Source organism: Peromyscus eremicus, chromosome X (genome assembly GCF_949786415.1).
Source record: "Peromyscus eremicus chromosome X, PerEre_H2_v1, whole genome shotgun sequence".
In the NCBI taxonomy this organism is placed as follows: domain Eukaryota; kingdom Metazoa; phylum Chordata; class Mammalia; order Rodentia; family Cricetidae; genus Peromyscus; species Peromyscus eremicus.
In genome coordinates, this window is record NC_081439.1 from 55,581,790 (window position 1) to 55,594,343 (window position 12,554).

Below are 12,554 nucleotides of genomic sequence, written 5' to 3' on the forward strand. Positions count from 1 at the left end.
ATGAACCAGTCCTCAAATCCAATCAGAAAGCTTTTAGTACCCCCTCACAGCTATGGCACTACTAGGTCAGTGCTGTGGCATACAGGGTCTAGTGCTGGGTAATACCATTGATGGATTTTCTTCCAACACAGTATGCATAGCATTTTCTGGCACTATGAATACTAGTCAATAGTGAAGAAGTTTTTCTGTCAGTGTGAGATTGATTTCTCTATATCCTGCAGCCAGCATGTATTTTTAGCAATAGGGTCTTATCATGTGGTTTTGGTGGGTAACCAAGGGCAATGGCAACAGCTTGTATTTCTTTGGAGATGTCTGGGCCTCCCTGACCAATAGGACTCATAGGAAGCTATACCATGCCTATACTGTGGTTTTCATTTAATCACCATGTCTTCAAGAAGCAACAGTGTCAATCCACGCATGATGATTTTATTTGAACTCTTTTTTAGTTGTATTTTGAAATTAGTTTACTAACTAATGTCTTTCTGTGGTGATATATTGTGTATCCTAATAAACTTGCCTGAGGATCAGAGAACAGAGCCAGCCACTAGATTAGACATAGAGGTCAGGCAGTGGTGGCACACACCTTTAATCCCAGCACTTGAGATCTCATGCCTTTGCTTGGGAAGCACACATGCCTTTAATCCCAGGAAGTAATATGGCAGGGCTGAGAAAGGTATATAAGCTCTCTTTAGGCTGAGGATATCATAGAGGTAAAAACTAGTGGCTGGCTGTTCTGCTTCTCTGATCTTTCAGCTTTCACCCTGATATCTGGCTCTGGGTTTTTTATTAAAAGACCAGCTAAGATTCAAACAACATGTTTCCACAGAGCTTTTTCATAGATCCTTAGATTTTGGTTACCCTACTATACTACCTCCCACTGTCCCCTATTTGCCCATTCCTATCCCCACTTAATCTTTTAACCCTCAGTATTCCCTACCTCCTTTTTCATTTCACATGTGTCCTATAATCCTTCCGTAGGGTGACTCAGACCATAAAACCCCACCAATCCTAAACCACCTGGAAAGCTCCACCCCCCAAGAAACCCTATATAAGCTCTGTATCCTGTTGAGTTTGCTGCTGTTTCTCACCCTTGAGGCAGCCACCCTCCTGGATTCTTCCTTCCCAACAAATATCTTGAGTGAGGTTTGTTGTGCAGTGTGACAGTTTTGCCAGAGAGGAGCCCAGATGTAACAACTTTCATCTGAGCAGAGCAGAGTTGTTACACTCCAGGGGACCTAAGCTCTACTGGAGCAGAGCAGAGCTGTAACACTTTTGCTGGAGAAACTTTCCCTTAGTGGAGCAGAGCTGTTAACACTTCTCCAGAGCAGAGCAGAGCAGAGCAGAGCAGAGCTGTAACAACTTCAATAGGAAACCATCCCCTGCCAGAACAGAGTTGTTGTGCTTAAACTGGGGAAACCTTTCCCTGGAGCAGAGATGTAAGCTGCTACACTTACAGTGACTTTGTGGTATTCCTTGGCTCCCAAATACCAGGATACCTCCCAATAGGAGCTGCAATGTTTACACTACAGAACCATAGTAGCAAACAGTGTGATTATTAATGCTAATTGAGGTGGGAAGATCATTTGGAAGGGAATTCTGGCTTGTATAGGGTGAAGAAATATCCATGCATTCATTGTTCTCATCCTCTGGCTGTGGATGTAATGTGACCAGCAGCTTCCAAGTTCTATCTGCACTGACGTCTCCACCATGATAGACTAAGTCTTGAACTGTGAACTTATTTCTCCCTTAAATTAGCTTTGACAGAGTATCACAGCAACAGGAAAAGAAGCTATGACAGATGGGATGGTACAAGCATGAAAACAGACAGGAAGACCAATGAGATGTTAGTGAATAGAGGGCCCATATAGAAGCCAACACAGTAAGAACCACCACAGTGGGAAAAATGTTGCTGGGGAAAGTGGACAGCTACACGTGAAAGAATGAAATCAGGTCCTTATCTCTCATCCTGCACAAGAATCAAATGGGTTAAATATCTTAAAGTAAGGTAAGGACACAACAAGATATAGATACAGGTATGCACTTTCTGAATAGGACTCTAGCTGCTTAGGAAATACAACCAACAATTGGCAAATGAGGCATAGTAAATTTTAAAACTTTTTAAAAACTTTTATACAAGCAAATGGTTAACTGAATGAATAGATGGCCTTCAGAATGGAAATTTTTCTATTCATCTGATGAAGACGTACTATCTAGAATACAGAAAGGATTCAAAAAAACTAAATAGCCCACTAAAAATGAGAAATTATGCTACTTGGGCTGACTATGCTCCCTACAAGAACCATAGACTAACAAAAATGCCAGTACCAGGTACAAGAAAGCAACTTTCAAATGAGTGGTCAGGGTAGTCCAAGTGACTCCCCAAACTATTGGTGTAGCTCTTGGTTGCCTCTTAGAAGTTGAGGATAAGCCCCTATTTCTGAAGACACATTTTGGACACAGGACTGAGGGGGATTCAAGATGGATCTAATCTGAAAGCCTCCTTCCTGTGCTCTAGCTTCCATGGTACCAGAAAACACTATGCAAGCTGCCAAGGGAGTGCAGTAAATAATAGTTCTACCCAGATACAACACCTATGAACCACAACAATGATCAGTATGGCAAGGAACCTGTGAAGGAGCAATAAGTGGCACTCATGGTGGTAGTAACCAGGCTGTCTAGTTGGACTTAGGGCCCACTCAACAGGAAGGAAATCATGCTTGGTACTAAAAATCTATCCAGTTTCCTGGAGTTAGTGAGATCATGAACCTTAGAAAAGAATGTACTACCACTGCTTTGCTAAAACAGCATAATTCCTTACTATATTCTAAATCTTATTCTTATACCCACAGATAAGTAGAGGTACCACCCCTCATCAAAGAAGCTGTTCTTTGCAGCCAATGGAGACCATCACAGGAAACCACAACTGGATAGAATGCAGAGATCAATGAATTGTGGGGAGCCTAGCCACAGTGGATACATCTATATCATAGCTCCTACATCTATGGCTCAGGGAACAACATGAAAAAGGAAAGTGAAAAGATTATAAGAGACAGAATACCAGGAAGTCTGTTGTGAAACAGTCTTTCCTAGAAATGGCTACATAAACAAGAACAGAACAGTAACAATATCAATAGACATGCTAATATAGAAAGGGACATTTTCTCAGGGTCCTACCCCTAGACAAAGAACTATAGGTAAATAATGAGAGAGAGAATTAGCCTTCCCCAGGGATGAGCCCCCTTACTGGTTATCCAATACAACATGGCCAACCCTGAAACCATATACACAGAAAACAAAAATGAATTCAGTAGGTCACATTTGTATATTTGTGCATACATAATCAAAGAAAAAGAGACTATAAAGTCAAGAGTGAGGGGATATGCGAGGGGTTAGAGGGGGAATGGAGGATATAAGAGAGGGTACCTGGGAGAGGCTAGAGGGAAGAAAAGGACAGGAGAAAGTGATATAATTTTATTTTAATTAAAAATGTATTTTAATAAATGAGCTAACAAATTGAATAGAGAATTCCCAAAAGAAGAAATATAAATAGTCAATGAATATTTGATAAATTGTTCAACATTCTTACTCACCAGGAAAATGAAAATTAAAACTACTTTGAGATTTTATCTCACCCGAGTTAGAATGGCAATCAAGAAAACAAATGAGGAGTGTTGAAAGATATGGGGAAAAGAACTTTCATTCGCCATTGGTGGGAGTGTAAAGTGGTACAGTCCCTATAGAAATCAGTGTAGAGGTTTCTCAATAGACTGAAAACCTAACTTCCATAAAACCCAACTCCACCACTCCTGCACACATACCCTAATGCAGAGATACTCTGCAGACCCATGCTCACTGCACTGCTGCTCTATTACCAAAAGCTAGGAAATGGAATCAACCTAGATGTCCAGCAGTGAAAGAAGAAATAATGAAAATGTGAAAGATACACAAAAGGAAGCTTTATTGAGCCACAAAATATAGAGTTTGCAGGAAAACACACAGAACTAGAAAATACATTAGGTGAAGTTCAGGAAGACAAAACCACATGTTTTCTCTCATATGCAGATCCTAGCTTCCAAATTTTTCTGTATGTTCATTTATGTGGAATATGTGTAGAGCCTAGACAACTAGAAAGGGGCCCATGAGAGAAATAAAAAGATTCTTTAAGGGAGTGAGGTGAGTGGAATGCATGTGATATAAAAGTGGAAGTGAGAACAATAGAGTAGAAAGGATTGAGAGGGAAAGGAGGTAGCGACAAAGGAGAGAGGATGGGGTGGGGGAAGGCTCAATCATAACTAATGATGTACAAAAAAGCCATACAGAGATCTATCTGATCACTGGTAAGTGAATTTTAAAAAAATAATAAATGAAAATAATTTGAATTAATGTACCTTACATGGGTGGTAAAGCTACTTGCAGAAGCCATGGGATACGAACTGAAAACCCCAGTGCCAGGAGTGGTCAGAGAAGCCCTGGAGGCCCCCAAAACTATACAGGTAATTGCCACTGCTGTTGGTTGCTCACCAGAACTAAAACCCTATAGTTCAAGATACCATATACCCTAGTCTCAGGACACAGAGAAGTCCAGCTAGAACTGGACTGGAAGCTGCTTTTTCCTTCCTGGCTAGCCCTCATAGTGCCAGGAGGTGCTACGGAGGTTACTTAGGGAGAACTGTCATCAATGGTCTTACTCAGCTGGGAGCAACACTATCAGCCAGCCAGGTGATGGCAACTGGTGGCAAGTCCGATATGAGAGTCCACTTTTTGATTGGACTTCAGGTCTGATCCACAGGAAAGAATTCACATCTGGTACTGGGAACCTAGTCAAAAGCCCATAGCTTGGCAGGTCATAGGCCCTACTGTAGAAACTATTGTTGTTTTGATAAATGGGTATGATGTACCCACTAAAATGCCTAAACAACCTTGTTTATGCCCACAGATTAGTGCTGCTGTCAGTTTTAATCAGAGAAGATTATTCTCTTATTTTTGAGATTATAACTACAACATTTCTCCCTTTTTCGCCCTTCAAACCATTCCATACACCTTTCCTTGCTCTCTTTAAAATTTAGGGCCTCTTCTTTAATTGTTATTACATGCATATGTATATGTGTGTGTGTATATATATATATTTACAGACTTATTCCTAAATATAACCTGCACAGTCTGTATGTCACTTGTATGCATGTTTTCAGGGCTGACCAATGGCTATTGAATAACCAATTGGTGTGCTGTCCCTGGGGAAGACAATTTCTCCTACTCTCAGCATTCCTTAGTTGCCTGTAGTTCTTTGGGTATATGCTTGGGCTAGTCAACATCCTATCATGGAGAAGGGAGAAGATCTCGGGCTCCACACCTAATTGAAGATTTAAACACATTTAATGGTAAATGGTGGGGAGTTGTGCAGGAATTGAAATCCACAGATACCGATAATGAATCTATTTATTAAGGAGTTATATGGGGTATCAACTCACAGATACAGGATAAGGCAAATCCATCACAGAGTCCTGGAAGGCTGAGAGCTGGTTCCACGCTGCTTCCCACTGCCTGAGTCAGTCTCCACTGTTCAAGAACACATGAGAGAGACGGGGTCCCGAGTATATGCTCTTCAGGTCTTAAGCTAGTCAAGAGGCCATGCCCTAGTGGCTGATACCCCAAGGTCATAGGTGGAACAAATACCCACTACATCTCCCCTTTTTGTCTAAGTTCTAAACCTAACACAAAACTATATACAATAGGAATGATTATCAAGTATTGTCTAGAAGGAAAAGGTAATAACATAAATAAAAATGGAAATACAACCAACAAGAACAACATCAAACAAGAAACACATACTAAATATTCAGAAATGTCCAAACCATAGGTAAATGGCAAATTACAGAGATTATACCAATAGCCGTCCTATCCTGAAGAATCTAACTCTAGTACCTAATATGTTCTTAGCTAAGATACGAGAGAACTATAACTGTAACTATCTAGTCTTCAACCCCATCAAAGACCTGAGAAGGAAAATAGTATTACCTGAGTAAACAGGAAGTGCAAGCAAGCTACTTTTGAAAAATTTCAAAAATTGACAGAGACAGCTGGCAGCCTGGACAGTCACCCAATGTTTCTCAGCACTGTTGGGGCATCCATTTTTGGCTATAGGCCTAGAATATCTGACAGACCATTTTCAGAAGCAGGAATTTTGAAAGACGGTCTTACCCTGTCTTGGCAAGGTTCAGCAGTCACTTTCCCTTGTGTCCTGCTCACCCAGAAAGGACATCGTGTGTACTGTCAGCAGCCAAGGCAAGGACAGTTCTTTGACCAGCAGACCATTTTGTGCCAAGAAGACAAACTTCCATATGGAACGTCTTCAAAGCCCAAAATTCTCTCAGAAGTAGATTGATGCTGCCAGGAGCAATCATGTCTTGTGTCAATAGAATTCTAAGTTATCAAAACATTTAAATGCCATATTCTCTAGATCTATGAAGTGTTTAAAGATTATCTATCCATCTGACATACATTTCTGTGTATCTGGAAAACCTGGCTACATGACTATGATTATTACTAGCATGAATGACTATAAGCCTTTAGTTCTTAACAACCTAAATAACTTAAGGACTAAGGCTTCACATTATAAAAGTAAACAATCTGTAAACAGATGTACAGTACTTTATTCTGTGGTATAACCACTGATAAGGTGCCCATGCTCCTATAAATAAGCCCTTACCCATGCTTCATAAACAACCCTGATGAAATTCATTAGGTCTTCAAAAAAAAAGAAAGTAGAAGGTGAATTAGTTGAGGAAAAGAAAGGGGATCAGTGGGAGTATCAGAGGAACAAGAAAGAGTAACAGGAGGTAAATATGAATATGATTGAAATATATTATATACATATATGAAATGTCATAATAAAACCTACTATTATGCATAATCAATATATTATTTAAACATAAACATTTAAAAGGGACAGTAAAATGGCTTAGTGGGTAAAAGGTGCTTACTTCACAAGCCTGTTGACCTGAGTTCAATCCCAGAACCCATACGAAGGTGGGAGACACCAACTCCATGAAGTTTGCATTTAACCTCCAAATAGTGTAGCATCGCATAGACACACACACACACACACACACACACACACACACACACACACACACACACTTTTTAATTTAATAGGTGAAATAATTCTATTTAAAATAAAGTTAAAGGGAAAAGTTTAATAAGGTAACTTTTTCCACTTTCACTGGTAAAAATGTCTCATGAAATTTAAAGTTATTTTATCCCTTAATATACTGTATCAACACGCCTTTAATCCCAGCACTCAGGAGGCAGAGGCAGGCGGATCTCTGTGAGTTCAAGGCCAGCCTGGTCTACAAAGTGAGTTCGAGTACAGCCAGGGCTACACAGTGAGACCCTGTCTCGAAAACCAACAAGAACGATATATATTCAGAAGTCTCTACTGAAAATAGTAAATACAGACATGAAAACAATATTAACCTTGATACAGAGCTAACTCTAACTTACTACTTTTTCATTATTATTGAGGTATAGAACACCTTTTGTTACATATTAAATTATGTTTTTCTAGCATGAATAATGGAATCTCTGGTGCACAGTAAGTGTAAATAGGTTAGTAGTTAGATTGGTATAGTTTCTGTTTCCATCCATTTGCTTAAGTGTCTCAATTTCCTTTATAAATGGCAATTTGTCTATAGTTCAGATTGCTTCAGAATTTGCTCAACTACCAAAGATAGAAAGGCTGAAAACTTTAAATGAGTATATGCATATATGCAACTTATTAAATATACACATATGCATGTAGACATATCAGCTAAGAAACTATGCTTCAGTTAATGGGAGAACACAGCACTAGTGGGATGTGCATCATGTGTCTACCATTCTAACACCATCTCTTTGTGAAGAAAAATTCCACTTGAAGATTACGGGTTTTATTATTAGTTTACAACATTAGTGAACGAGTCAAAAGGTACCCAAAGACTTTGTTTTTTTTGTTAATTCTTAACTGATATGAATTTTTATTATGCTTGCCCTTCCTGTAACTTTTAAAACTTTTGAGTAGGCTGGCTCAAATGACAAAGTATAAACAAGTATAGTGATAAAAATTTTCTCCAATTCTTTTCCAATATTTCCCCATTTCAGATCCTCTGGATAGTTGCTTTTTTTACTTTTACATACCCTCCAGTTCCTCTGTGCATTATTGTATAATTTTTATGTAAAGGTAATTATATCTCTTTAGTACAGTTGTCTTTAAAACAGTGTATCTATTTTCTTATTGTGGATTTTTTACTCTTTGAGGATTTTTACTGTTCATAGTAATACATAAAGACCATTTATACCTCTGTCAGAGTTGCCCTCCATGACTGCAATCTTGAATATGTAAAATTGAGTGAATATGTTTGTAGCATCCTGTTGCTCAGCTTCTATTACTGCCTCTTTAGCCTGAAAAGAAAAACATTGGCTTGATTTTATAAAAGTCCTTATCATATTTTACTAATATCAGTGATAGACACAATAGTTGACGGGTACTCAACTATAAAAAGAAAGAAACCTAAAATAAAGACCTGTTGTTTTAGAAGGCTAGGGAAATAGTTTTGCTTTTAGAACCAAAGTGAATAAGTCATATCAAAATAATTTTTCTTCTGAAAACAACCATAAATGTTGGATAATATGCTTTAAATTTTTTTTAATAATAATAAGATAAAATAAAAGGGCAAATGGGAAAGTAGCAAAAGAGTTATAAAACCAAACCTAAGGAAAAGTGAAGTCCCAGAAAGGCAAGCAGAGAATTAAAACTAATTTTGGCTGGTAGGTACTTGTAAATGTAGACAAACGTTCACTGAAAATTTAGCAGGCCTTGGTCAGTCAGGAACTAGACATCAAGTTCCAGAAGACCATATAGTTAGACTAAGATTAAGTCAGAAGTACACTTGCTGCTATCCATAGCCATTCCAGGAGACCTCAAAGAAAGTCCTGTATTCTCAGCACACTAATAGGAGGCTGAGGCAGGAGGATAGCAAGGTCAAGCCCACCATAGGCTGCACAGCAAGATCCTGTCTTGAAAACAAAATAAAACCAGCCCCAAATTATGAAATACTTCTGTGAGGGACATATTTAAGGGAATAATGGCAAATTACACATTAGGAGAAAATATGGTATTGACATAAAAACAGACAGGTGGATCAATGAAATTGAATCAAAGACCCAGACATAAATCCACATACCTATAAACACCTAAGTTTTTACAAAGAAGCCAAAACTATACAATGGAAAAAGGAGAGCATGCTGGCATAACTGGATGTCAGCATGCAGAAGAATGCAAATATATCCATATGTATTGCCCTGCACAAAACTCAAGTCCAAGTGGATCAAAGACCTCAACATAAATCCAGTTACACTGAACCTGATAAAAGATAAAATGGGGAGTAGCCTCAAATGATTTGGCACAGGAGACAACTTCCTAAATAGAACACCAATAGCACAGACACTGAGATTGAAAATTAATAAATGGGACCTCGTGAAACTGAAAAGTTTCTGTAAGGCAAAGGACACTGTCAATAGGACAAAACAGCAGCCTACAGAATTGGAAAATATCTTCACCAACCCCACATCTGACAAAGGGCTGATCTCCAAAATATATAAAGAACTCAAGAAATTAGACATTGAAAAACCAAATAATCCAATTAAAAATGGAGTACAGACCTAAACAGAGAATTCTCAACAGAAGAATCTCAAATGGCCAAAAGACATCATATGTCTTTCAGAATGGCTAAGATAAAATACACAAGTGACGGCTCATGCTGGAGAGGATGTGGAGCAAGGGGAACATTCCTCCATGGCTAATGGGAGTGCAAACTTGTACACTTTGGAAATCAGTATGGTGGTTTCTCAGAAAATTGAGAATCAATCTACCTCAAGACCCAGCTATATCAATCTTGGGTATATATCCAAAGGATTCTCAATCATACCACAAGGACATTTGCTCAACTATGTTCATAGCAGTGTTATTTGTAATAGCCACAACCTGGAAACAATCTAGATGTCCCTCAACCGAAGAATGGATAAAAGAAAACGTGGTACATTTACACAATGGAGCTGTTAAAAACAATGACATCAGGAAATTTAAAGGCAATGGATGGAACTAAAAAAAAAAAAACTCATCCTGAGTGAGGTAACCCAGATCCAGAAAGACAAACATGGTATATACTCACTTATATGTGGATATTAGTTGTAAGGTGAAGGATAACTATGCTACAGCCCACAGACCCAGAGAGGCTAAGTAACAAGGAGGGCCCAAAGAGGGACACATGGATTTCCCTGGGAAGGTGAAATAGAAGAGATCTCCCAGGTGAACTTGGGGCATGTAGGGACAAGAACATGATGGATCGGATTGGAAGTAGGAGAGTAATGAAAGAGATGTTTTGATGGGGGGCATTTTGGGGTCAGGTAGAAACCTGTGCCAGGGAAACTCCCATGAATCTACAAGGATGACCCCAGCTAAGACCCCTAGCAATAGTGGATAGGTAGCTTGAACTAGTCATCTCCTCTAATCAAATTGGTTACTACCCTAATTGTCATCAGAAAGCCTTCATTCAGTAACTGATGGAAACAGATACAGAGATACACAGCCAAGCACTGGGCTGAGCTCCGGGAATCTTGTTGAAGAGAGGGAGGAAGGATTGTAGGAGGCAGGTGGGTCAAGATCATTACAAAGTAACCCACAGAGACACTAACCTGGCTCACAGACACTGGACCAACAGCTAAGGAGACTGCATGGGACTGACCTAGGAGCTCTACATATCTGTGAGAGCTGTGTAGCTTGGTCTATTTAAGGGACTCTGAACAGTGGGTACAGGAACTGTCCCTAACATTGGCTTTTGGGAACCTATTCTTTATACTGGGTTGCCTTGCCCAGCCTCAATACGAAGGGAGGAGCTTGGTCCTATGCTTTGTTGATACCCATGGGAGGCTTACCCCTTTCTGATCAGAAACAGAGGAGGAGTGGATGGGAGGGCAAAGGGGAGGTGGAGGGATAAAAATGGGAGGAGAGGAGGGAAGGCAAAATGGTCAGGATGTAAAATAAATGAATAAAATTTAATTAATAATAAAAAATGAAAAAATCTGCAAAACATGTAACTGACAAAGGACTGGTACCTCTAATATATAATGAAGTCTTAAAATTCAACAATAAGAAAACAACTAAATCATAAATTAAGCAAAATGATTGAAGAGACACTTCATCAAGTAAAGCATACATGTGGAAAATAAACACACAAAATATGTCTAACATTATATAGCATCAGGGTGTAAAAATTAAACAATCAAATCCTGCTAAACACTTATTATAATGGCTAAAATTCAAAACTAATATTGGTAAGCTGTGGAAGTATGTACTAGAACTCTCATTCACTGATGGTAGAAGTGAAAAATAATTTGGCTACTCTCAAAGACAATTTCATAGTTTCTTTAAAACCAAACACATTTTTGCCATAAAAATCCAATAGTTGGTGGTGTTCTGTGACGCTGAGCCTAAGTAGGGACCCTTAGAACCCAACCGTCTGCCTGTCCAACAGTCACTTCACCTACCACACTGATGTCCTGTCCCCTGACCCCAGGTAGGCAACCCTACAGTCCATTTGTCCTCCAACCACAGTCAACAGCCACCCTATATAACACATCACCAAGGACTATGAGGAATTCTGCAACTTCAAACCCTGGTAGGGACCTCTGAACCTGCCTATCTCATTCATCAGGATGGAACTCCAAACCCAGGCAGGGACCCTCATCCTGGCCTCCATTCTACCCACTGCTTTCTAAGGAATGGTGTAGTATCCTATTCCCTGCCCCCAGGGAGTACCACCCATTACTGCTGTGGTCCTAGCTCTTGATAACTAAGAACCATCTTTAGAAACTGGTAACCCTTCCATGACTTCTGAATATCAGCAGCAAAAATCTTCTAACACCACAGATGATTATTTGCTCCTGGGCTCAGAAGTTTCTAGCTAAGCTGGGACCACTTCTGATACCCCATTTGTACATCAACACAGTTTCACCAAGACTGAACTCCAAGCACCAATCAGCTGGTTCATAACATGACAAATTGGGAAAACATCAAAGATCCAAGTACCCACTCAACAAAAGTGAGGCCATATCAAGTCCCCCACCAATGATCTAACTCCCGATGCCCAAGTCTCATCAAAAAACACAAACAACATGAATAACCAAGATAATGTTTATCTTCCAGAAATTAGTACCCCCATTATAATTTTCCCTGAGAAAAGCAAGTTAGTTGATGTAGAAGATAATGATTTCAAAATAGTAATTGCAAATATGTTCAAGGAACTCAAAGGTGATATGTATAAACTCTGAAATAAATAAGCGAACAGTTGAGGGAAATAAAACAATTCAAGACATGAAAAGAGAATTTAATAAAAAGTACTTTCTGAAGAAAAGCAAAATAAAATAGAACTTTAAATGAAAATTTCAGTCAGGGAAATAAAAAGTCAATGGAAAGTCTCATCAATGGAACATATCAAGTGGAAAAGAGAATGTTAAGGTTT

At 39.1% G+C, this 12,554-nt stretch overlaps 1 protein-coding gene across 1 annotated transcript in view; it reads right to left on the reverse strand.

Moving 5' to 3' along the window:
- Positions 1–12,554, reverse strand: part of Tex11 (testis expressed 11) — a 277,802-nt gene that overhangs the window by 128,088 nt on the left and 137,160 nt on the right. Inside the window, exon 16 of the mRNA XM_059251477.1 lies at positions 8,334–8,436. Coding sequence (XP_059107460.1) covers positions 8,334–8,436 — 103 coding nt within the window. The remainder of the gene's footprint in view (positions 1–8,333; positions 8,437–12,554) is intronic.